At 49.5% G+C, this 25965-nt stretch overlaps 1 protein-coding gene across 2 annotated transcripts in view; it reads right to left on the reverse strand.

The window, feature by feature from the left end:
- The window catches only part of BAHD1 (bromo adjacent homology domain containing 1), a 35117-nt gene that overhangs the window by 4503 nt on the left and 4649 nt on the right, over positions 1-25965 (reverse strand). The window contains exons 2-6 of one of the 2 annotated variants that reach the window (XM_014878870.2): positions 9209-10852; positions 5746-6104; positions 3988-4147; positions 2930-3006; positions 828-919 (exon numbers count right to left, since the gene is read on the reverse strand). In XM_014878870.2, coding sequence (XP_014734356.2) covers positions 828-919; positions 2930-3006; positions 3988-4147; positions 5746-6104; positions 9209-10835 — 2315 coding nt within the window. In that variant the 5' untranslated portion in view covers positions 10836-10852. Of the gene's footprint in view, positions 1-827; positions 920-2929; positions 3007-3987; positions 4148-5745; positions 6108-9208; positions 10853-25965 lie in introns of both variants that reach the window. The other variant, XM_014878869.2, reaches the window with a different exon arrangement.

The following is a 25965-nucleotide window of genomic DNA, read 5'->3' on the forward strand; positions in this document are numbered from 1 at the left end:
CACTGCTCCAAGGGGTGCTGCTGCCAAAATCACAGGATCTGATGTCCAGCACAAGCATTGGCACTTGTATCAGCAGGTTTTTGGATAGTCTGGCACCTGTGTCCCACAAGGGATGGATATACAAGATCTCTTCCTAGCTCACTTAGTTTTTAGCTCCAAGTTCCATGTTTTCCTGCACACCTGTTCCTGTCTTCTTTTAAACCACGAGCAGTGGTCATACAAGCACCAATGTTTGGGAGTCCCTTGAGAGGAGCACAAGAGGCTGGGGAAGGGTTTGGAGCACCAGGAGTGGCTGAGGAAGCTGGGAGGGCTCAGCCTGGAGAAAAGGAGGCTCATGGGGGACCTTCTGGCTTCTCCACAACTCCCTGACAGGAGAGTGAAGTCGGGGGGGTATCAGGCTCTGCTCCAGGGAAAAGGGACAGGTTGGGAGGAAGCAGCCTGAAGTTGCACCAGGGGAGGTTTAGGTTGGATATTCAGAAAATTCCTTCAGGCCTTGGAACAGGCTGTGGTGGAGTCACCATCCCTGGAGGGATTTAAAAGCTGTGTGGATGTGGCACTTGGGGACATGGGTCAGTGGTGGCCTTGGCAGCTCCAGGGGAACAGCTGGACTTGATGATCTTAAGGGTCTTTTCCAACCAAAAGATTCTATGATCCTATATAATCCAGACATGTAATGGATCTGGAATGGGAGAACCCCCAGCCTAGAGCAGAGCAAGTGTCACTACCTCGGGGCTGGGACAGCTGGGCTGGCTGGAAACGGGCGGGGTGAGAGAGGCTGGAGGCAGGGGGAGGTTTGGGAAGTGCAGCAGGTTCAGAGCTCCACCTACCTGCAGTACTCTGCGAAGGTCAGCACGTAGCACTTCTCCTCGATGCAGGCGACGCTGTTCTCGTCCTGGTGCCGCGACGCGAAGATCTCATTCTGTGCGAGGAGGGGAGGGGACAGGTCACCCAGCTGGCCCCGAGCCCCGGGAGGCACGGCCAGCTCCACGCCCTCGCCCACCCACTGCACCTTCACCCATCACCTTAATGTGGGGTCATCAAAGTGTGCCCATGGTGAATACTCCTCAGAGCCAGTGTCCCACATAACCCAGGCACCCGCCACATGCTCTGTGCACCACATTTTTATCCAGCAACAGCAAGCAAAGCACTGACTCTCCCACCATTTCACCCTGCCCAGTACATTTTGTGATCTCACATCAATCTCCAATGCCTCAAATCTCTTCAGCAGCAAGGCCATGGCTGGCTGCACCCCTCAGTCTCCCCTTTCCTCCTGGATTCTCTATTCCATCTTCAGATCAAAACTTAAGGAAAGCCTTCTTGTCCAATCACTTCCTCTTCCCAATTCAATTAAAAGGGCTGGTTTAGTGAGAGAAGTAGCAACAGCCTTTTTCAGAATCATGGAATAAATCCTGGAATGGTTTGGGTTGGTAGGAACCTTAAGGATTATCTTGTTTCATCCCTGCCATGGGCAGGCACACCTTCCACTAGACCAGGTTGCTTCAAGCCCCATCCAACCCGGCCTTGAACACATCCAAGGAGGAGCAGCCACAACCTCTATTGGCAAACTTCTCTCCAATTTTTCCCAGGGTAATTTAGGGAACTTGGCTCTGCAGCAGGCGGGATTGGTTATACCCAGGGTAACCTGGACGGAGCCACTGAGAAGAATTTCAGGTATGGTTAGATCAGCAGAGATGATCTCTGGGAACACAGATGCCCTGCACAAGCCTGGAAGCATTCCCTGCAGGCTCTATTTCTGCTTTGCTGGAAGGAAAAACTCACAAAAGGGTGAACATCTGGGGACAGGGTTGATCAGGGACACTGGAAATGCCACACCTGCCTTCTGCACCTTGGAGTTCTGGTTTACTCCTTGAGTCAAAACTACCTGAGTCAGTCTGGCAAGCCTGGCCCAGCCCTCAGCCCAAGCTCTCTCTTGTTTGAAGAATTGTGTAATTTAAGTGGGTTTGCAAAAACCTGGGTTAATTCCTCCTGGCATTCTCCCTGGAGTGAAATGCAACTGGATACACTCACCTTTCATTTATAAAGTGCCAAATTTTGGTTTAGAAACTCACCTGTGCCCTGCAAGCGAGGCAGTTACAATTCCCTGGCTGCTCCTGAGTCCTGCTCTCAAACCCTCCCTCCCTTTTTATTTAAAAAAGTAATAGGAATTAAGAAAGCACCAAGTGTTTAAAATTAGGTCGAACACAGCAGTGAATTCCTCATTCCCAGTTAAAACCAGCTTGTTCTGTCACCCAACACAAGCCCATGCAAAGCAGAGCAAGGCGTGAAGTCACAGTGATTCACACATTTTTTCTTTAAAAAGCAACTCCATTATCCTGGCACAGCATCCTCAAGTCAGACTTTAGTTCTCATCATAAATCTATGCTGGGCAAGGATGATGCATCCACGTTTTTTAGTACAAAATTAACACGTTTTTGGAGTTTAAGAAGCAGATTAAGGGATTTATTAAAAGGCAGCACATAACACAGGCACTCCAGTTTCCTGCAAAATGGCAGCAGGAGCTTTTGCTGTAGGAATTAGAACATGCTCTTGGAAAGGTGTCTGATCTTGATTCAGTTAAACTTATTCTTCCTTATTCTTAAGGTAACAGTCAAAATTACTTTTTACTTAATATGCAGAATTTTCTCAGATTAAAGGAAGAAACATCAACACTCAGCAGTTTCTGTTAGAGCCTCCATGTAAGGAACTCAGCAGCGTTTGTAAGAGCCCAGAGCTCCTCCACAGGACAATAAATCTGGGGGAAAAGCCCAGCTGTAGGACACCACCACTCAACACATCTGGCAACAGCTGCATCACAGCCAAGAGTGCTCTGCTCTACTCAGCTTGAGGCCACCCAGGAATGCAGGGAGATGTTGGGGCAGCCCCCTCTTCCTGCAGGAGCCCGGGATGCCCTGCCCCGATCCAGACTCACCTGGTGCATGCTGGGGCTGCGGCCTCCCTGAGTGTGCTCTGGTCTGTAATACCACAGGAGGCTCATCATCAGCTCCCCTGCAACAACAGGGATTAAAACAAGTCAAGCCTCAGCCTTCTCCGGGTGTTTTCCCACTCATTCCTGGCTTCCTCCTGCTGCTCCATCCCCTTCATTCCCACAGCACTCACGGAGAGGCAGCTGTGGCTGATAAATATTTCATGCTGAACTAGGTGTCCCTTTGTTACAGCAAGAAGCTGCATGGAGTCAGTCGTGTTGCTTTTCCACTACACTTTCGCCCCCTTCTACTCATGTTTCAACATCCCAAGGAAGCCAGGCACAAAAAAACCTCCCCAGAGATTCAAAAATCAAATGTTTCCACCTGAAAAAAGAATCCATCCAACACACAAGCTGGAAAAGATGCTCGTCCAAAGGTGGGAACTTGCAGCATTCATTCCCAGGCTCAGGGCAGAATTGCTGCTGCACTGACACAACCACAGTGAGCCTCATCACGCCTCGATTTATGTCTTTTACACAGAATTTTTGGGGTTTCTTTTCCCCCCTCTTAAGCACGACCCTACTTTAAAGCATTTGGCTCAGCATCCTTGGCTCAGGGATTGCCAGTCAGACACCAGATCTCACCATAAGTCCCACATCAGTCCCATCCCCAGCTCTACTGGGGTCCATCAGAGCTGCTGCAGAAGAGCCCTGTTCCCACCAGCTCCCAGACCAGATGTTGGATTGGAGCAAACAGCAGCTCCCCCGATGTTTGAGCTATGAAATAATAGGGGAGAGGGCTGCTAAGATGGGCACTTGGCAAATATTACGTACATTCACATCCAAGAAGATTTCCATTTATCAGCCCCAGACGAATGATTAAGGAGCATTTCAGTTCCTGGAACAATCCAAATGGAAGCCAGGGCGCTAATCCCCCCTCCATCACCCTGGTACCCTAACCAGCCTGCTGCTCTCCCGAGATCCTTTCCCTACTTCCCGAGCATCCCTCCTCTACTTCCAGTTCACTCTGTGGAGCACACACACACACTCTCCTGGCACAGTACCTGTCTTGGGGTCCTCCCAGAGTGCAGAGATCTTGGCGACGTAGGGCATGGATTTCTTGCGGGGCCCGGATTTGAGGAGCACCGTGTCCCGCACCCGGATGATCTCCCCGTCCCTCTCCACAGCCTGGTAACTCTTCCGCACGGCCGGCTCCGGCTCGTTCTGCACACACAGCAACCCAAACAACCCCGGTGAGCAGGCAAAGGGTGACTTCGTGGTTCTCCCCCATAGTGCTGGCGGTGAGGAGCAGCTCACCAGGGGGACCAGCACATCTCACAAAAGCCCTAATTGCTGCAATTAATACTCCTACTTCAAATTAAAACACACTCGCTCCCTCCGTTCTGCAGAAAAAAATCACAGTCTTCAGGAAAATCACCTTTCCACCTGGAGGCCTGCTTTTCCTTCCCATTCAAAGGAACCAAAAATTAGGTGTGTTTTGAATGCTGTATCTCTGATACAAACATGGAAAAAAGCCAATAAAACGTGAAATATTTGACATAAGCAGGGCAGGGAATGGCAGGGAGGCCGTGGCACAAAACCTTCCTTAGCAGGACTGCCAGTGATTCCTTTGTACCCTCTGACAGTACAAAATAATCACTTTTGGGACTATGAACCAGGGGTTTTTAATTTGCTTTTGCTCCAAGTTTCATTTCAGAATGCCCGAGCAGGATGGTTTAACCTCCTGCCAGATCTCCCAGGCAGGACTGGAAGCATCTTAAGGAGATTAATGCCTCGCTGCTCCTTTGGGGTGTGACAGCCTGAGGGATGGATGCACATGGCCAGTCCCTGGCCTTGACAGGCTTCATTCTGGCACAGTCCTTGGTACCTGGACACAGTCCCAATGGCTAAAGCTCCAAAACCTGCCCTGGCTGCTGCTCTCAGCAGTCTGAGGTTGTGTCACCACACCAAGCAGCAGCACAGATACTGCCTGGACCACAGCCCTTCTTCCTCCTGACATCTATTGCACAGCAATGCCTTGTCCCACCTTCCCAGACACCACGTGGGGCCCATTTCAAGCTCTTATGCTTTAATAAGATGAAGGATATTGCCTTCTCTTGCAATTGAAGTGGACTTGACTGGAGCTAATTGAATTCTCTGGCAGGAAATCTTCCATCTTACAGGAACCAGTCCCTGCCCCTGAACACAACAAATGGGAAAGTACAGATAGGAAATCCCTGGAGGAGCAACTGGCTGTGCCACCACGTCAAATTACAAGAAAGGGGATTTTGGGTACTAGAAAAAATGGATGCTCCCATCTGGGAGCCAGTACACTGTCTCAGTCCTCTGTGCTCTAGAGATCCTTGTGAGGCTGCAGGCACCATAAGTGAGAGACACCTTATGAGAGGGCTCTCGACCTGCCCCTCATAATTGAGGCTACAACAACCCTCAGCTTCTCAGACAAGCTTGCCCTTCCCAGGAGAAAGCAGCTGGAGCTGGAGCATGATCCCTGTAGAACAGACTCCCATGTGCCTCAGGTGCCACCCTTGTACATGCCAGAGCTGGGAGGATCCGTCACCTTTCAGCTGAGGCCAGCACAGGAGCAGCCAGTTCTCCTCCCCTCCCAAACCACAGCGTGCAAGGTAACACCAGGGCACACAGAGCCCGCAGAGCCAGCAGTGCCTCTGCTCCCATTGGAATTCCACCAAAACAGCACTGAGTGACCATCTCCAGCTGGAAGCGAGCCCCACAGCTCCCAAGCCTTCACGGCTGGAGGTGCACAGGCAGCTGTCCCCACCCAGCCCCAGCACTCAGACACCTACCACGACATAGACAGCCTTCTCACAGGCCGTGCCCACGGGGATCCAGCCGTTGGTGGCTCTGCGCCGGCTGATCCGCTGCTGCTTGGGGTGGGAATGGCCGCCCGCCGCTTTGCTGTTGGAGGCGTGCAGGCAGCCCGGAGTATTCCGCAGCCCGGACTTGGAGCCGCTGGGAGGCTTGGAGCTCTGAGGACATTCTCGGGCCATGGTCTGAGGGTCAGAGTTGGGGGTCTGCAGGTGAGGAACGGGCTCTGCAGCCGGCGGCACGCTGGGCACAGGACATCCTGAGAGCGGGTGGGCAGGCGACGCGGGGTGTCCTGCCACCGGGATTGTGAGGTTCAGCTGGTCCAGAGACTTGCAGCCTTCTAAGGGAAGGGAAGAAATAAGTCACGGATCTCATCTGCAACATAAAGCAACTGCACAGCCGGGACTGTCCCATACCACGGCCGCTTTTGCCCGAAATCCCCTTTATTGCATTATAGCTGTAAAGACTCTCCAGGCTGTAATTTCATTTTGCACTGTCACTGGATTGTAAAAGCAAAGCCATTTCCGAGCCTGCGTGTTCCAGTGCTCTGCCGATGACACTGCACCACAACAAACCCATCTGAATCCCAAGTAATGCCAGCCAGGAATACACACAAGGCTGGCCAGTGTCCAAAGCAGTTCCAGCCTGTCAATATGTATAAAAGAAATAAAAGGCTTATCGAAACAATGGGAAGGATTAAATCACACTGCCAAAAGCAGCCAGCTTCTTTCAGAAAGCCAAATTCTACTAATCAGGGAAAATTGAGAAGATTCTCCAAATTAAGTCCAGAAAGATGAAACAAGGTGGAACACAACCACAAGATGCTGCACCCTCAGCAAAACTGTGTCCCTGCAGCAGACACAGGAACATCAGCAGGGTGGAATTTGGCTGACGCTGCCTCTCAGAGCATCCCAGAAATTCCTTGCTCCGCTCAGGAGTCACAAACAAGCCTCAACCCAGGTTAATGGAAGAACCAGTTGTAATTACACCCTATCAGCAGGAAAAGAGTTCCTGGACCAACATATGATGCAGCCCTGTTCCCTAAACCTGAGACTGTGCTTTTTGGGATGACCAAAGGACAGCTCCAGTCATGCTCCAAGAGATGCCTCAGATCAGAGAACGTACAAATCTGAAGCGAAAATTCCATCCAAAGCCACTCAGCTCCAGCCAAAAACTGCTTGGGACTGCTTGCAGAGACAGGAAGTTGTTCACTCCTGCCTCCCACCTTACCCTCCCTAAGGGCTGCAGCCAAGCCACTGTGGAGCTGTGAGTGCAAGGGATGCCACAGATCATCATCATTGATCAATAAATCAATTAACTGAATCAACCCCGAGTAGCAAATGCCACAGGAACCCCCGAGAGTGCCCAAACATGAGGATGCAGGCACTGGAAGGCACAGGACATACAGACCAAGGAATCACCTCTCAGGTATTTTGCTTACAAAAGCAGCTTTTAAGCTTGAGCTAGAGCAGGATGATGCTTCACAAAGATCTCTACTGAATGTCAGAGCCCTGGTGCAGAGCTGCTCTTGGTGGCACCCCGGGGACTCCTTCCTTGGTCACACACACTTTCAGCCTCTCCAATGGCACTGGCACTAAAGCAACTCTCATAGCCTGTCCCAGCTCCTTTTCACCACTCTGCTTCCACACTGCCCAAGATCACAGCCCAGTCCCTGTATTTGTACCACACAGACACTGATGTTTCCCTATAAACACCTGGAAAACACCAAATCAGACAGATGTAACACACAGCATTCGGCATGTCAGGCTGGATCCCTCTCTGATGGGAGCCTGCTGCTAGCAGATAAAGTGCTCCTTCAGTTCACTAAAATGTCCCACTCTAGGGAAGGAAATTATTTCAGAGGTGCATAATTATTTAAAAATCAATCCCTAAGCCTAAGGCCCTGTCAATATTCTCTGAGACCTCCTTATATGCTTCAATCCACAAACCAAAATCTCAATGATTCCAGTGTTATAGGTTTTTAAATCCAAGTTGCTCCCAGGAAGGAAATCACAGCAAGGGAGATCTCAGTAGCGGGGTCACACACTAGCAAATACCCACTCCTGGAACTGCTGCTGCCCTTGCCAGCACCAGGAGGAATCATTGAATCCACAGGGAGGGCTGAACTCTGGAAAATACTCCATCTGCACTTCCTGCATCCTTCTGGCTGCACAAAATCAGAGGCACCAGCATGCAAAAGTTGAGGAACAAAGCAGACTGGTATGACCTCAGGGCACTACACAGAAACTGTCAGGCAAGAACACACTGCTGAGCTGGTTGTCTTGTGAGCATTCCACTTTCAAGAGCTCTGAAGCCACCAGCGAGCCCTGTCTGGCTGCTGCCGTAGGAAGAAGCACCATGACAGCGGGGATATTTCAGGAAAACAGAAATTACACTTCAACCAAACGCTCCTGAGTTACAGCAGCTTCCTACAACAGAAGATGACAAAGCCTTGCTTGAACCAGAACTCCATCCACCTACCTGAAAATCTGTTCTCAGCGGGTAAGTCATGCCAGCTCTTGGCTGGAACACGTGGTTAGTGGAAAGATCCCACGCTGGCACTCCCAGCAGCTGGAGTGCAGCCTCCTGTATGGACCGACTGTTTGCAGCACTGCCCAGCCCGATGGCTTTACACACAGAACTGGTGTCTGATAACCCCCACAAAGCAGTTCACTTTTAAATATTTAAAAAGGTATTTTTTCAGTGGCAGAGGCAAAGCTCCAAGATAAAGCAGGAAGTCTGAAAAGCAGGCGGGGACAGAGGAGAGCCAGGCAGGTAATGACGTTTCTATACCCTCTCACCCTTCCTTATTCCAGTGCTTCATTGTCAGACACGGAGAGCAAAGATGGGATCAAGAATTCCCAAACTAACAGTGCACCTGGCACTCAGACCACCACAGTGAAATTCCCTACGCAGCCCTGCCAGCTCTGATCGATCCATGGAATTCAAAAAGCTTGCAGCCCCCACGAGAGTCGAACAGCAGAGGCAATGCCTGCTTCTCCACAGGCTCTGTGAGGATGCCTCAGCCCCCAGAGCCAGGTTTTGGGATGGGAGGAGTAACTCATCCTGGTGTGCTCCTGACCCTGCGCTCGGAGCGGCAGAGCGGGATGGCGTGCAGGAACTGAACCCTGCTCGTTTTACACACATCAAAGCTCAGCCTTAGCTCCAGCGTGACAAGCCGTGAGTCAACTTCTCGCTGCCCAAATCCTTTCACCGATTCTCTGCTTTCCACACCAACAAGACCTTTCAGTGGGAAAAACCCTCCGGGCTAAAAACGGGGGAAGGGGAGGTGGAAGGCGGATCCCTTCCAAGCCGCAGCTCGGCTGTGGAGCTGAGAACCGCTCGCAGAGGGAACCAGCCTCCAGGCAAGCAGGCACCGCGCCGAGCCACCCTCTTCTCCCAGGAACGCCGTCCGGGATTTGCGTGCACTTTGGCCCTTACCTGCTGCAAAAGGCATTTTGTAGGGATAGCTGCTCCGTCCGGCGTGCACGCCGCCGATCCTGCCCTCCGGCACATGCACCACGCCGCAGACGCTGTAGCTGCTCACGGCCGCTCCCTCCCCGCAGCAGTACGGAGAGCTGCACCAGTGCAGGGGCTGGAGATGAGCACCTGATGGCAAGGAACCGGAAGAGACCAGGAGCCCCTCGCAGGTGGCAGCCTGCGACAGCTCGTCCTTGGGATAAACGGAGCAGGGGGAATAGCCACTGTATCCACTTTGGCCATAATAAACATAAAACCCGTTCAACGGAGTCAGATCTGAGGATTCATAGAGACATCCACAATCCGCGTGATTCCCGGGCACAGGCAAGGGAGGGAACTGCTGCACGGGAAAGGAAGGCTGATGAAATTCCTGTTTGGGGGTTGGGGATTTCTCTCCGGGTCTTCCATACTCCGGCTTCATGGAAGCTTGGCCTCCCATGAGCAAAGGCAGTCTGTGGTAGAAGCCCTCCGTGCTGGCATAGGAGCCAGACAGCGACTCATAGGGGACGGGCTCTGTCGTCCCATAGAGCCTGGAAGAGTCCCGCTGCTCCCCTTTCCCAAACGTGCCCAGGGTCTGGCCTTGCCAGCCGTGCTGCCCATCCATTTTTAAGCTAGCCACTTCCTTCTTGGATTTGACACAGTTCTTCCGTCCAGCTTTGGCCCATTTGAGTGTAGATTTTGAACAGTGGTTCTCAAACTTGCCCTCGCCATCTGATTTACTCCTCTGTTTCAGGGGCTGGTCTTTCTCGTGAGTCAGCTTCAGGAAGGCCACGGCGTTCAGGCTGGCCAGTCTCTTTGGGGTGGGATGGTAGGAGATGGCACCATCCTCCCTCTTTGCCCCATCATCAAAGACCTCATCCAGCGAATGCTCACAGCTATTGCATTTCTGACTGGGCTCGTGCCGGTTCTTTCCTTTCCCCGTTTTCACAGCCGGCTTTTCCAGGGCAGGCCAGTTATCACCGGCTTTGCACTGCAAGCCCTTGAGGGTACAGTCCCCAGCAGCCTTCCCGGAGTCCCTGCGGAAGCGCCTGCCGGCTAACAAGCCATCGTCCCGTTCGAACAGCAGGTTGTTCACGGCCTCCGCGTTCAGCGAGGCCAGCCGGCGCTTCCTGGGCTCCGAGGGAGCAGGATCAAAGTCCTGCTCCGGCCCGGGATAACTTACTGTGCACTTCTCCCCGGATGACTCACTCTTGCCCGCTCCCACAGGCTGAACTTGTTCCGAGAACAAAGCAGATCCCAAACCCTCAACCCAGCTGGGAAGGTGCTTTTTTTTACAGCTCGGGGTCTGTTTGGACAGAGAGCCAGCCACATCCTCCAGCCTGGTGAGGAGCACCTTGCAGGTCTTTTTGCTCACCGAGGGGAGCAGCCGCCTCCGCAGCGGGTACGTCTTTCGCACCTCACGCAAGCTCTTGCTTTTGTTATTCCCTACAAACCCGCTGGGACACTTTGGAGCCTCCGAGGCATCTCCGTCCCGCTGCTCTGCGTTGGCCCTGTCCATCCTCCTGCTGCCTGTTGGCGACGAGGCCTGGCCAGCAGAACCAGCTGGATGTTTCAGAAGGAAAAGTTGTTTTTTCCGGGCATGCGTCATAGGATCAATGTCCAATCCTGGGAACGAACGGGAGAAAATATCTATTAATATCGCCGAGAGGGTCCCATCTCCTCACAAAACACCAACTGCCAATTAGGAAATATTTGGGGAAGCTTGTTTCTATACAGCAGAGTCTATTTGGGTGATGGCCAGTTAAGCCAATTAAGAGACAGGATGCAATTAGATGTGGTTTAATATTAAGCCATGGAACACGACAGTAATTAAAAGCAAGGTGGTGATGGCAAATGCCACAGCAGCTGGGGAAAGCTGGGCCTGGACAGAGAGCTGTTCACCCAGCTCCCTCTTCCACTGATGCTGCTCCTAACGCCTCACAAATTCCCATCAAATCTTCAAAATTTGAAGGCTGGTCCAGGGCACAGAGCAGAAAAAAACCCCGGTCTGTGACTGCCTGCATGTTGATACAGGCAGGCTGTTCCAGTATCATTTTCTGAGACAATTAGAAAGAAGAAAAACAAAAAGTCCACCTACTCAGGTGAAAAGAAAACTTGGGCTATTAAGCAGAGACCTGCCAACATTAATAAATTAAATACATGCAAATCTTTGTGCAGGTTGGAACCTGGCTGCCCGCTGCTCTTGTCGTTCCTTGTAGTTGTGTTTTATAAAAGTTGTGGGCATTGAACACCGAATCACGATGGGCAGAGAGGCCCTAAAGATACATTCATGACAGGAAAAAGAAGCCTGGGCTTCCTGAGTTATCCAGCACCCAATTTTTAATTAAGGAATTCTGCAGTCTGAAAGAGCACATGTTAGCATAAGCTGTAGGTCCAAGGCTGAGACAGGATATGGCTGGGTGATACCAACCTATAGCCATTAAAAATGTCAGTGTAAATGAGTGAGTGGAATAGATTTAATGAAGTCTGTCTCTGAGCATCAGAAACAGCAGCAAAGGACAATTACTTTCATTCAATGGTATTTACAAAATAGTCAAATTCCATTTATTGGCAGCAAAGAGCTGATCTTTTTATCAGCATCCACATAGGATGGGTTTGCTCTTCCCTGCAATCAGGATTCAGGCTGTAACTCCCCTCAATTGACACTGGTCTGCCACTTTTGAGGCTTTTAATTAAAGCTCCTACTGCTTTGGCAGTGATTAGAACAAAGCTCCCGAATTACAAGAACTGTTCATTTGATATGGTTTAATCAAGCTGATAATTAGATTATCTATTTGAAATAAGCCCGATGTGTTTTAATTGCCTTACTTATATATGCATTAACGAAGGGAAATTCAGGAAGTGAAACCCACTGGGGTTTGCACGGTGCTTTTCTAGATGTCATGCTCTTGGCAATGTGTTTTGGGGTGACTGAGTCCCTCCACCCTGTTAAACAGGGTATAGCCCATGGCTCGTGCCCCAGGAGGAGAGCTTGGTGGGAAACAAACATTTATAGATGTCCACATTTTTCTTACTGGAAAATCAGGCTCTGCAAATTAGGAAGATCAAGTCAGACAGAATTGCCTCCAGAATTGAATTCTTCTTGCACTAGAGGCTAAACTGACCACATGCAATCTCTGGAGTTTGGAAGGGGACTTCAATTTAAAAAATGGATCAGGCAGAGCAGGATTTGGCAGAGGCAGAACAGGTATCCTGCAGAACATGCCCTAGGGAGGACAACTCTTCCCAGGCTATATGGACCAGTGGTTTCCTTGCAACTTTCATCCTATTTTCTACTGTCCCTACTGAGAGACTGAGCCTCTGGCAGAGGTGAAAATCCCAAAATAAAAAGCCATGGTTTGCCTTAAACCCAGCATCAGGCACCTTGTTCTTCTCAGGTTTCCACAGGCAGGAGCCTGACCTGGCCTGGCACCACACATCCTGGGGGGCCTGTGCTCAAATGAGTTGGAATAAGTGCTAAAAACTGGGTGCTGTAGGTGTGACTGTTCGTGCCATAGATGCTTTAAAGTTAGGAAAAGGCTGGGAGGGACTGAGGGAAGGGGGTGTAAGAGAACTGCGATTGTTCAGCCTGGAGAAGCTTTGAGGTGAGCTAATTGTCCGTTCCATGAGCTGAAGGGAAAGTTGGAGAGGGGCTTTGAACAAGGGCCTGAAGTGACAGGACAAGGGGGAATGGCTCCACCCTGACAGAGGGCTGGGTTAGATGGCATATTGAGAATAAATTCCCTGTGAGGGTGGTGAGACCCTGGCACAGGCTGCCCAGAGAAGCTGTGGCTGCCTCATCCCTGGCAGAGTCCAAGGCCAAGTTGGACGGGGCTTGGAGCAACCTGGGATAGTGGAAGTTGTCCCTGCCCATGGCAGGGGGTGGAACTGTTTGAGCTTTTAGATCCTTTCCAACCCAAACCATTCCAGGATTCTATGATTCATTGCCAGCACCTATGGAACAAAACCTATCCTTAGTATGCTGGACTACTCAGAGGTTTTTCCACACCTCCGCAATCACCTGCACTGCTTGGAACGCTTTGTGAGGGGGATGCTCCTGCTCCCAGCTCACCTGGGATCCAACAATCCCTCCTCTTCCCTCAGCACAACACAGAAACAGAGCTTTTGAACACAGCTCAAAACTCTTGCCTTCCGACAGGCAAATGCATCATTCCTCAAAATCAGTCCTGCCGAGCTTCCTTCCAGCAAGTATTGTGCTCCTGCCAGCTGGGAAGGGAGGGTGGCAGAGCTCTTCATCCTCTCTCCACCTTTGTATTGCTTCACAAAGCACAGAAAAGCTGCCTGTGCACACAAGTCTCCAAGAAAGTGCGAGACAATGTGAAGAAGTGGAAATGAAGATACTTAAATCAGAACCACGTGTTTATTGCTCGTGGCTGAAGAACTGGACTAATGGTGAGAAGACATTGAGGTGTTGGAAATTAAAGTTCCAAGCTGCTCAGTCTACCCAGCTGCATCCAGTGCCCACCAAGGATTTTAAAGCTAGTTGGAATTGCTGCGTCCTTATCACACAATCACAGAATGGTTTGGATTGGAAGGGACCTTAAAGCTCATCCTGTTCCAACTCCCTGCCTCAGGCAGGGACAACTTCCACTAGCCCAAGTTGCTCCAAACCCCATCCAACCTGGCCTCAAACACTTCCAGGAATGGGGCAGCCACAGCTTCTCTGGGCAAAGCTCCTCTGGCAACTCCTTCCTCAAACAAGACTAGTTCTAAAAAACCATCTTGCCAGCTGCTGAACCCAAACCAGATCAGAGTAAAGAAAAATTAAACCAACTTCTAGTTTGTGCTAGAATAAAACCATTACCCAAACAGCAAACTCAGGAGAGAGTTGATGCCTCATTAGCAGGAAAAGAAGCAAGTGTGATAACAGCTGCATGTTCTGTAATCATGCAGCTGCAGCATCTGTCTCTCCCTCTCCAGCACTTGATTGCAAGTGAAATTAGAAGAAACTAGTCTGGGACTACCCCTTCAAGCCCCATTTCCTCTCCAGAGCTTCACTACGGAGACGCGCGCGTTCCAAGAGACGATGCCAAAAGCACAGAAATTAAAGCTTTTAAAGCTCCTAATCCATTTGGCACTTCAATAACACACAAAGAGTTACGACAACACCAATCCTCCTCTCCGTGCACGGCACTGCTCCGATGACTCTCAGCCCCATCTACTTGAATCCTGTCTATCCATTTCCATTGGAACAGCTTATGCTGTGACAACAGCCCTACAACTGTGAGTATCTGGAGGATTGGCTCCTTTCTCCCTGCTGCTTTTGCAGGCGAGTAATTCCCAGTGCTCCAAGGAACGTGCTGCTTGAAAGAAGCCTTGCAGGAGCTATGGGAAATCAGGATAAATCGCAGCAGCATCAGGTATCCCAGGCTGAGTTCCTTGAATGCCATACACGTCCTGTGAATGGAAACATCACCTCCCTCTCAAAGATTCAGAAAATCTGTAGCTGTTGGAAGCTGCAATTTGTCTTCCCAGGGTCCAGTCCTGATTTTTCTCCTGAGACACATTGAAAGCTCCATCATCCATCCACATGCTCTGGAGGAAACTGTTTATACAGAGCTCATTAAGCTGCAGCAAGGGCTGGTTTCTCTCACTCATCAGCATAGCTCTGACAATTGTACCAGAGCAGGGTTAAGTGGGATACTGGGAAGAAATCCTTCCCTGTGAGGGTGCTCAGGTACTGGCACAGGTTGCCCAAAGAATCTGTGGCTGCCCCTGGATCCCTGCCAGCATCCAAGGCCAGGTTGGATGGGACTTAGATCAACCTGGAATAGTGGAAGGTGTCCCTGGTCATGGCAGGGGGATGGATCTTTAAGATCCCTTTCAATTCAAACCATTCCAGGATTCTATGATTCACTGCCAGCAGCTCCTGAAAGCCATGTGGACATGCAGCCTCCACAGCTTCCAAAAAGCTTATAAAAAGGGTTGTGGGGCAGCTCTGGCACAGCCATGAGGATCTCTGGGAGCTGTCCTGGACTAGGCTCTGCTTCCCTCCCTGCTCCAACGCCCGTAATTATCCCCCTGTTGCGAAAGCCTGTGTGTGCTCCAGCCACCCGGCTGGGAGTTTCACAGCCCGTGTGTGGCCGTGATAAATCACAGACAACTGCAATGAGAGCCCGGGGCTTCACACCCCGAGTGCCAAATGTGTCCGAAAGCAGCGGCACAGGGAGCAAACCCGGCTGGGCACAGGCCTGACCTGCACTACCCGGAGCCAGAGCTGGGAACAGCCCCGAGGAGCTCCCCGGTTCACTCCTTGGGAAGGTCTGGCTCAGCCTTGGTTATCTGGTTTCAGATCTTGCCTAGTGGCAGTGCTCTGTCTGGGGAAGCCAAAATTACATTTCTCTGGCTTGTTCTCACACTCTCCGCAGCCTCAGCAAGCAGCATTCTCAGGGAAGAGGAAAGCGGAAAAAATAGGGGGAAAAGAAATGAAGGGGTGAAAAGAAATGGGGGGAAAAGGGAAAAAGTGGAGGGAGAAGGGGTGGGAAAAGGGGAGGAGATAAAGGGACAAGCGGTAAAACACCAGTGGAAGCAAACAATGTACAAGCGTGAGGGAGAGCCACAGGATATTTCCTCAAAATCAACAGCAGGGCAGGTTGTTTGGATAAATAATGCAACACCGGGAAAAGGAGGCTCCTTCTCGGAAAGGCACCGGCTTTCCTTTCCCCTTTACCGATGGTACGAAGCTGCAACACTGTGTCAGGTTGCCAGTGACAGGCTGCCACCCAGCAAATTAGACAGGAAATGATGAAATGAAAAACAAATGTGGGGACTGATAAGTGACCTCAGCGACTCCAACATCAGGCACCAAACCCCGATCAAGTTTGGAGCCCCAAAGCTTTGGGGTCTGGTGCATATTTGCATTAAAGCAAACCCCAAGTTTCTAAAAGTAAAGCCTTCACTGAATACCCCTGATCAACACTGACAAAACCACTTCCTACAGCCTTGAAGAACTGCAGATTTCCACCCCAAGAGCTGTCATAAGACTTTCGCTTGTGACCCCAGCATAAAGCAGCGTTGTTCTGTGTGTCTGTGGGAAGCTCTGGTGCCTCTTCTGCCCTTCACAGCCTTCCAAATCCCACCAGAATTGGCTCGAGTGGGGTCAGAGCTCAAAAGGCAACGGCACTGCCACAGTTTCATACTCACTCTCTGCAGAAGAGATGCAAAAGCTCTGCTTACCCACAGGCAATGCTATCCTCACCTCCCCAAAACTCCAAAGCTAGGAAAAACTGGAATCAGAGACCAGGATTTGTTTCTGTGCCCTCAGTTTGCTCAGAGATGGATAACACAACTACTTTCCTACTCTCAAGAGGTGATGTATTTTCTTTGCCTTTCAACAAGTTAGGGAGGGATGCACCAGGAGGAGAAGGAAACTTGGAATTAATGGATTCTAGAGTGTGATAGAGCATATGGCAATTCCCAAACAGCATCCATCACTCGTGCTTCCCACAGGAGCCTCCCAGCTACAGCAGCAACCCATGGAGCACCATGGATAAGCAGCCTTAAGCATGCTGCTGCAAGGAAAGCCCAGGCAGGGCAAAGGAATTCCCTGGCATTTGCAGGTAAGTACAAGGATGTGGGGGTGGAAATAAGGCTGAGCTTGTCTCCAGGCTGACAATTTGATGGAAAGAGATGCTTTGACACTTGGCTTTCGCTGCATCACTCCCCAGTGAACTAGTTACTAAGGTTTCCTTTTAATGAAGGCATTCAGAGTCCAGAGATTAGGCAAGAGAAACACGGGAAAGGATGGGAGGTGCACACTTGGAAAAATGGGAAGGATGAAGCTTACACAGATACTGCAATCCTGAAATACCCCAGGGAACAGCAGCAGCAAGAAGGAAAGGAAATTTTAAAAAGGGGAAGTAGTTCCAGGATAAGGGAATGGCTTCCCACTGCCAGAGCACAAGGTTAGACAGGATATTGGGAGGAAATTCTTCTCTTCCCAGGGGAGACCCTGGCACAGGTTGCCCAGAACAGCTGTGGCTGTCCCATCCCTGGCAGTGTCCAAGGTCAGGCTGGACAGAGCTTGAAGCAACCTGGGGTAGTGGAAGGTGTCCTTGCCTGTAGCAGGGTGTGGAACGAGATGACCTCTTCCAACCCACATCATTCTGGGATTCTCTGAGTCTAAAAAATACCAGATAATCACTCATTTACACAAAATTGCCTGTTACAACTTTAAATAGGTTCTATACAAAGCTGCCATGTGACAGCTATGCCAACAACACCCTAAAACATGCCTATAAGTAGTTTGAAAAACCAAGTCAAAAATATACCGGGACAGCTTTCACAGTCGTGTTTATAGAAGGAGCACAAGCTTTGCCAATCAAGGTTTTTTTTAAAAAAAATAACCCACACAAGCCCTGCTCATCTGATTTTTCATATATGCAAAATGCAAACTCGATTCCTTCGCAGCAGAAGGCTGAGTCTGGTAAAATATCAATCATATGTCACTTTGCTCAGATAGCTCTGGCACCCTTCCTGTTCCACGGACAAAATGGAATAACAAATTATTCCCAAGGCTTTCTTTTGAAGAACAAGGTGTAAGGTTTTTCTATAGTAAATATTAAAGCTCTTCTATATATTATAATCACACCCTTCCACTGCTGCTTTAGGAGCTTCCTTCAAGCTGCTGAGCTTAAATAATTCAAGCTGTGCCGTGATTCCGTGTTCTACACGTGAGGCTGCAAACTGTGCTGCCTGTGGGAATTTCAAGGGCAGGTGCATCCCTGCCAGCTCCTCTCCATGTCATGGAGCTGTCACATCCATCCTATCTCTGGATCCGGATTTCCCTTCTCCTCCCTCCGGTACGTCTCTCCCACAAAGGTCTCCATTCACTCTCTCCCGACTGGGAACAGTCAGCACAGCACCCTCAGCATCCAAAGACAACACATTCCTACTCCACAAGTTCAAAACTGGCTTTAGGGGAGATAAAAGAAATGCAAGAAATTCAGGGAAGGGCAAGGCATTCCTTCAACGTGACATTTAACTAAATGTTTGATTTAAACGGTATTTTTTTACCTTTAAATAATCTTCATCTTATTTCTTCACCTCAGTGTCCCTCAAATAGGCCTGTGCCCCACCTCAGTGTCCAGATCCTTGGCACTATGGCCCCAGATATGGACTCTAGGAATTATCATCTCTCAGAAGTGCAAAAGACAGCTTGAATTTGAAAATTCAACAGACATGCATGTTTATAACCTCGACTTAAATTTACAGAAGCTTTAAAGCCAAGCAGGCAAAACAAAGTTCTGTTAAAGAACAAGTTCATTTTCAAGTATTTTCTAGGATTCTTGTGTTCTGACTCATCTCCAGCTGAAATACACTGACCAGAACTACCTCTTCAGACTAAAACTGCTACCTGAATTATTTTCAGTTCTAGAATAAGTACTTCAGTATCATCTTGCATTTGGAAATATCTTTTGTTTCTATATGGTTTAAAAAGTAGTAGTACTCCACTTCACCCTCAGCTGGGTTGCAAGTTGTCCATAGAGCAAAACAGCTCTCTGGGGTTTCCTTCATCAAAGGTTTTGATTCCTCTTTCTATTCAAAGTTTAACAGACATTTCAAAAGAAAACAGACTTTCTACTTCTTTATTCTCACTTTCTGATCATCACTTTAAATATCAGTGTTAACCTCACACATTCCCAGCTGAGGACAAAGGTGACAGAGGATGAGTTATGCTGAGCATTTTCCCATTTGAGAGTTTCAATCTCAATCCAAAATTCAAGTCAAAGAAAGATTTTACAGAACTCTTGCATTCTCACTGCAATTCCTGGAACCAAACCCTCTCCTTCCCTGATGTCTTGTAAACCACAGTGCTGCACTGAATCCTGAGCAGAGCTTAAATCTGGAGCCAGCTTTGCTGGATTTCAACTAGAATTGGGGAATCTAAGTCTTCTCTCCGAGGGTAGTGAGGCCCTGGCACAGGTTGGTGGAAGGTGTAACTTGCCCATGGAGTCCCTTCCTAGGGAGTAGAAATGGATGAACTTTAAGGCCCCTTCCCACCTAAAACATTCTGCCATTCCATGAATCATAAAATGGTTTGGGAACTTCTGGAATAAAGGTCCAGATGTGGCTTGAAAATATACAAATTTTTTTTCCTTCAAAAAATACAGGACCAATCACCACCACAAATAGAGGCATATATTCACACATCTTCTGGTGGTATGGTTTCAGCCAAGGCAAAACTGCCAAGCCTACCTAAGCCTGCTTTAAATCCTTCCTCCCTCTCATTAGGGCCAGAGACAGTAATTACGAATCAGTAACCCACAAGGTGAGGAAATTCCATTTAAAATTTTAGAATTCAACTGGTTTCATGTATTAGGTCAGTCCAAGGAAATGCAGCCCTGCTGAATGGTGCTGCAACAGCTGAAGACTCCAAGGAGAACAAGTTCCTTAATTCCTAGGGTGCTAGCAGAGGAATCGTTTAAATTTGGATCAAATTGTATCATTTAAGCCCGGGAAGCAGAGGACTCAGTGTTGCTAAAGGTCCCGAGCTGAGCCAGAGGAGCATTTCTAGGAATTCACAGATCAGAAATCTGGTGAGAGAAAACTCAAGCAGGAGCTGGATGTTGTAACATGTTAAAATCCCAGGAACCACAAGCCAAACACAGGCAATTCAGCCACTTTAGCCAAGGAGAAGCCCAGCTCTCTGGAACGCTGCTTCCATGAGAGCCCGTTTAACTCCCATTAGGAGCTGCCCCAGCTCTTTCATCCCTTACCCACATCGTTAGGGGTGTATTTAAACACACACCTTTGCTTGTGCCCCGGGTTTGATCAGTCAAGGCAACAAATACCACCTTTAAATAGACTGGACAGGGTTTGCAGCCCGTGCTGGGAGTGATCTGGTTTATATGCACTCATTAAGGTGCATTTATCAACCCACACGGGTGTGACACCGCTTGGCTGTTCGGAAAGGCAGCAATTAAACACACTCAGCTCTCCAAGCCAGGGCTAGGATCAGATCTTTTCCATAAGGTGGGCCATAAAGACTCCATCACACCAAAATATTACTTGGATTTCACTGCACCTTGCACAGCCAGGAGGATAACAGACTTAAGAGCATCAGGAATGGTTAAGAACCATGACTAAGTCACACCGTTGGTCCCAAGAGCTCTGGCTTGAATTCTGTGGGGACACTGAACACTTCTATTCTCCCAGCAGTGCAGGTCACCATGGAGCCATTGGGAACCCCAGTGGATAAACCATCAGCTCTCTGGCAAAGGAGCCTAATTACAACTTCCTCTGGGGAACCACAAAGCTTTTAAATAGCGCAGCCTAGTTTTGTGGAAATGCCACAGGTGCCTCCAACTAATTTTCAGGAAGGTCCCTTGAAGGCTGTGGCTTCAAAACATCCAGGTGTGCTGAGTAGTGGGGAGAAGAGTCCTAAAAGTACTGTTCTGCCAAATGATGCTCTGAGGCTGCAAAACTACCCCCCACGTGCTTCCTCCAGCCTCAAGGAGAATATTCATTATAGGGAAGAAAACAGCAAAACTTTTGAGGAACTCCTGGCACTGGTAAGTGGAGAAACAAAAAAAATAATCAGAATTATCCCCTTCATTATCAGCTATAGGATTTGAGAACATTGATTGCACATCGAAGTGCTCAATGTGTGAATCAGAGGAACGGGGGAGGGAAAACTGCCCTCATCCATCCCAGGCATCAGCACAGAAGCACAAAGGTAAAAGATGCACACGGTTCAGAGCGCCAGGCTCCAAGGAATGGGGTACAAGGAGACAATGTGTGAAGCCAGAGCACGGGAAATGCGACTGGAGAGGCGATCCCAGAGGGATTCCTGAGCTGCACGAGCTGCCAGCTGAAGCAGAGCCAAAGTGGCAGCGGGAGACGCTCGCAGCTACCGGTCGGTCGAATGTCGGGAGAACGGGTAGGAAGTTTCCAGGAGCTGCTGGAAGATCCAAGCAAGCTGCAGCAAGCTCTGCTTTCCCAGGCTGTGCCCAGCGTGGAAGGGTAAACAGCTGATAAGGAGGAATGTGCTGCAAAGCCCCCCCCGAGCAGCCTGAACCCCCCTGCTATCCCAAAGCTCGGCCCAAGGACAATTCCCAGTGCCCGTGCCCAGCACACACCTCCCCTCGGCCAGTTTTGCTGCTGGCAAAATCTCGGGAGATTTGATCCAAAAAGGATCTGATGCTGGACAACAGCTGCAAAGAGCTCAGAGCTGAGGAGTTTCTGCCTCAGACTGCAGTTACATTGCACAAGGAGAGATGTATCCATGCAGGATATCCCCAGACACCAGAATTTCAGCTCCAGCTATTTGTCACAGTAAAACATTTTAAGGCAGCAGCATTCTTCAAACTAAAATGACAGATAATATCCCATTTTAGAGCTCCAAAGCTAGCTCCTCACTCCTCATTTCAATAACTAAGATAAACATTTTATTTAACAGCTGTATTAACAGGTAGAAACACACTTTGCTTCAGAAAATCAGGCAGACTTACAGCCCTGGCTTTCTGCAGCATTTAAACTCTTAGTTCAAGATGAATTCCTGGAAATGGGGCGGGGGAACCCTCATTTCTTCGGAACAGAAACCAAGTACAAAGTCTGTGTTTGAGTCTCCATCTCTGCTGCTTCCCACTCTGCTTACCACTTTGTCACACATGTGGGAGCATCAGCAGAGCTGAGTGACACTTCCTAGAAGATGCCACAATTTCTGTCAGGTCCCTGCTGTGGTTAACAAGGGGTCTGCAAAAGGAACAGACCCCAAATTACCTCTGGGGCCTCCTGCTCAGTGTCACCTCACAGCTTTCCTTCTGTGCCTCTGCTTAGGCTGGGATGTGCCTGGAAGTTCTCAAACCTCTGGTAAAGGATGAGCCCTTGAGGAGCCACAGCACCTGCAGCTTATCTGAGGGATCAGGAGCAAATATCCAAATATTCATCGAGTTTCCTGCTCCCCAGGCAAGGCTTGTCACAGTTATTGCCCTCCAAACACAAGTGCACCAGTGTGCAGCATTAAGGTGTTTTATCCTGGAATGATTTGGGTTGGCAATGATCATCCCATTCCAACTCCCATCTGCAGGGACATCTTCCACTAGCCTAGGTTGCTCCCAGACTTGTGCAACCTGGCTCTTTTAACTTGGCCAGGACACTGGTGTTAAATTTATCTAAACATTTTCCATTTATATTTTCATGGGGGGGGGTCTAAATACACACATGAAGACTCCTTTGGGTCCATTCACAGCTTGCTTTGTTCAGCTGAGGGCTGGATAGGTTTTTATATGGCTGCATGAGCTCTCCAGCCCGACAGAAAGAAAATTAGGACCTCACTACCCAAACCCAATATTTCAAGCACTGGAAGTGGCTGCCCAGGACAGTGGTGGAGTCACCATTCCTAGAGATATCTAAGGAATGACTGGATGTGGCACTCTATGCTCTGGTCTGGTTGACAAGGCAGTGATCACAGATAGAACTCGATGATCTTTTCCAACCTAAATGATTCTGGGATCTACATAAGAAAGTGCAGAGCTCTAGGACTGAGGCTTCATGGAAGCATGTGAAGCCACTTTCCTTTCTTATTTTTAAATTCACTATGTTTGTTTTACACATAACACAGGCTACTCCAAGATCAACCATCTGACCCTCAAGGCCTGCAGACACTGCTCTATATAGGGTTATTACAGTGAGCTGGGGTTTAATTATATTTAAATAATGAAAAGTCAAAGCACTGCTGCTGCACTAGCCTCCCTGCCCCTCCATGATCCATTTCTCCCCACTGCCTCCCATGGTTTCCTTGGAAACATATGCAAGCTTAAATTGGATTGACATTCACTTAGTGGACAGATGGAGTTTGGAACAGCCCAGCGCCTGAAATTCAAGGCCGAGCCTTGGGATATGTCACGTTATCAATACAAAAAGCAGCCCCCGAGCTTTGTGGGAAGGGTAAGGATCACCTAATTATTCAGTAACGAGCTCTGAGGTGGCATCTCAGGAAGGTCAGCGCTCACCCATTGTTCCTGATGAAAGCAGCCGGCCGAGCACGCGACCAGTTTTGTTGGGAGGGAAGGATTTAATTTTTGTTAAGCGCTGAGAAAACAGGGGAGTTCTTAAGCTCATTAGTGGTTTCGGGCAGGAGAACTGCTGCCGATCACACGTGGGCAGAGCACAGACAGCGATGCTCCATCCACACTGTCATTAAGCCACTTGCATCCAAAACTTCAACCCCAGGCTGAAGTTATTCCTGGTAACTGATCCTGACCCACAGACACTGAGAGACACAGGGTTTGTATCACTTCTTTACAGTGCCAGAGGTGTCAGGACTGCACTTCCAGTAAAGCTGGCAATTTATTCTCAAGTGGGAATTATTCCCTGGGTCCTTTTCCACTATATGAGAGGAAACAGAACCGCAAAGAAATGAAAATAGCAGCCTTTTTTTTTTTACATTGCTTCCCAACCACACTGTTTGTCCCAACAGGATTGGAAAGGATTCACCTCTTTCCAACCAAAACACAAGGAAGACAGTAGCCATCCCAAATAACTACATCCCTAGAGATCCCTGATGAGATCTAGCATCTAAGAAGAACAAGATGACAGAATTCTTGGGAAGGACAAAGGGGGCAGCCAGCAGGCATTGCATATTCCCCCTCAGCAGGTGCTCTGCCCACCACATGCTTGGTTATTGCAGGGGCCATCTCCAGGTAATCACCACCTCCAGGAGTTGGGGACATGCCACAGGGCCAGGGTTACCAAGTAATTTTTAAGGAATAAATCCCCCAAATGCCTGATTCGCTTCTGTTGCCTGTGTCATTTACTGAAACCTAAGGAATTCCCAGATTGGGATTTACCTGTCCAACTCAGGATTTCCGTACCTGTTCTGACACCTGGCATTTAGCCAGGATTTTAAGAAAATCTCTGTCTACACGTGATTGTAGCTGCCAAATCCTTTTCCTTTACTATCCTGCTCACCTTGGAGAGAGCTGCTCTGTCTCCTTACTCTGAGCCATCTTCAACCTTGAATCCTGACTTTGGCTGAGCTGAACAAAGAAACAAACCCAAACATGCCTCTTGCATCTGTTTCTTAGGAGTTTTTCTTTCATTAAAAATAAACCTCCTACTGCCCACTGCTTCCCTGCTTTCTTTCCTTCCAAACCATTCTTATTTATCGATATGTGATTATTACAGCTTAATCCTCATTGCTTGCATCCCCCCGGTGCCTCTCCATCCTCCCACAGCAGAGACCTGGATGCTCCTCTCCAGCCCGCCTCAAATCCTGATTTTTTTTACAGAATTCCCAACCCTGAGCCAGCGAGAACACTCAACCTGCCAAGTGCCCTAACAGAGCGAGTGCTCCCGATGGGATTTCAGGGATGTGGCCCTCGATCCGTTTCCAGTGAAGATGCTCAGTTCACCGAACTGAGGACTGGGAGTGCGAGGATGCTCCCAGCTCCAGCAGCATCCGCCTGCAGGGCTCGGCCGCGCTCCCCGCGGCGCCTGCTCCCTCCTGCCGCCAAAACTCAGCTCAGCCATCCTTCCCTCGCATCCCCGAACTCCCCATATCCCTCCTCCGCTGCCGATTTAAGCCTATTCCAGGTATTCCGCAGGCACTCGGAGACACAATGAAGACGAGCACCGGATAATGCTGTGCTGCAGGAAAGCTGGCTGAAGCTCCCGATTTTCCCTGCTTCCCACAGGCCACAGGCAGGAACAATAGAAGGCCAGGCACAGTGCAAGTAGGAAGCAATGCCTGGGATCTCGATGCTTCCCCTACACTGAGATTTTATTTCAAGGATGATAATTCAGACACCGAAAAATCAGCTACCAGCAAAGCAGCTTTATTCCAACCAATGTGAGGAAAACGTCTGCTTTTTATTTCTAAGAGCCTGGTAAATAATTAGAAATATTGAGATATTAGAGGCAGCCTCTGAAAGCCAAGATCTTTAATTAAAAAAAAGAAAAAAAATCAAGGCTGCTGAGCTGTAGAGTTTCAAAGCTGAGCGTGAGAAAGCCCTTCAAAAATTGCTGGAAGAACAATGGGTGCCAGTGAGCACTGCTGTGATGTGCCTTACAAAGGGGGAGAACCTAAAAACCATCCTTTTCTTTAGTCATACCTTTGTTTAGGAGAACTGGGACGAGGAATGCGGCACCCGGCAGCTCGGAGCCCAAGCATCATCTTATTCCCGAGCACCTCACATTTAACACAAATCCCACCCGCTCTCCACGTGCCTTTTCCCGGAGCGCTTCCATCCACAACAGGGAATACAGCAGGAGAAAAATCCCACCTGGGCTGCATCCCTGCAGGGGAAGGAGGGAGCCACAAGACACATGGATCCCAAAGCCTCCCTGCTCCCAGAAGCTGTGACATCCCATGGGATGAGCTGCCACCCTGCCGATGCCACCAGACTCCTGTCACGGTGCCTGGCCGCACGTGTGACAGCAAACACCCCCCCAAAACCCCGCGCTGCCAAAATCTCCAAAAGCACTGGGAAATTTAAACGGCGCAGGAAGGAGAATGACAAACCGCGGGATTGGGATTCCAAGCAGCCCCTCAGACGAGGTCCAGCCAAACACCTCTGCTGAAAACGCACCTCTGAGCTAAGCGAGAGCTGCTAAAAGAGGTGATAAAAGCGGCGTTCCCGGCCGTGCCACGTGGGAAAAGCGCAGCGGCAGGGCCCTGAGCACGGCGCGCTCCCGGGGAGTGACACACATTCCCTCCCCATTTAATGGTGTTTATTTAGCTGCACGCCACCGGCACACGGCTCACACCCCAGGGG

Source organism: Sturnus vulgaris, chromosome 18 (assembly GCF_052056855.1).
Source record: "Sturnus vulgaris isolate bStuVul1 chromosome 18, bStuVul1.hap1, whole genome shotgun sequence".
Classification (NCBI taxonomy): domain Eukaryota; kingdom Metazoa; phylum Chordata; class Aves; order Passeriformes; family Sturnidae; genus Sturnus; species Sturnus vulgaris.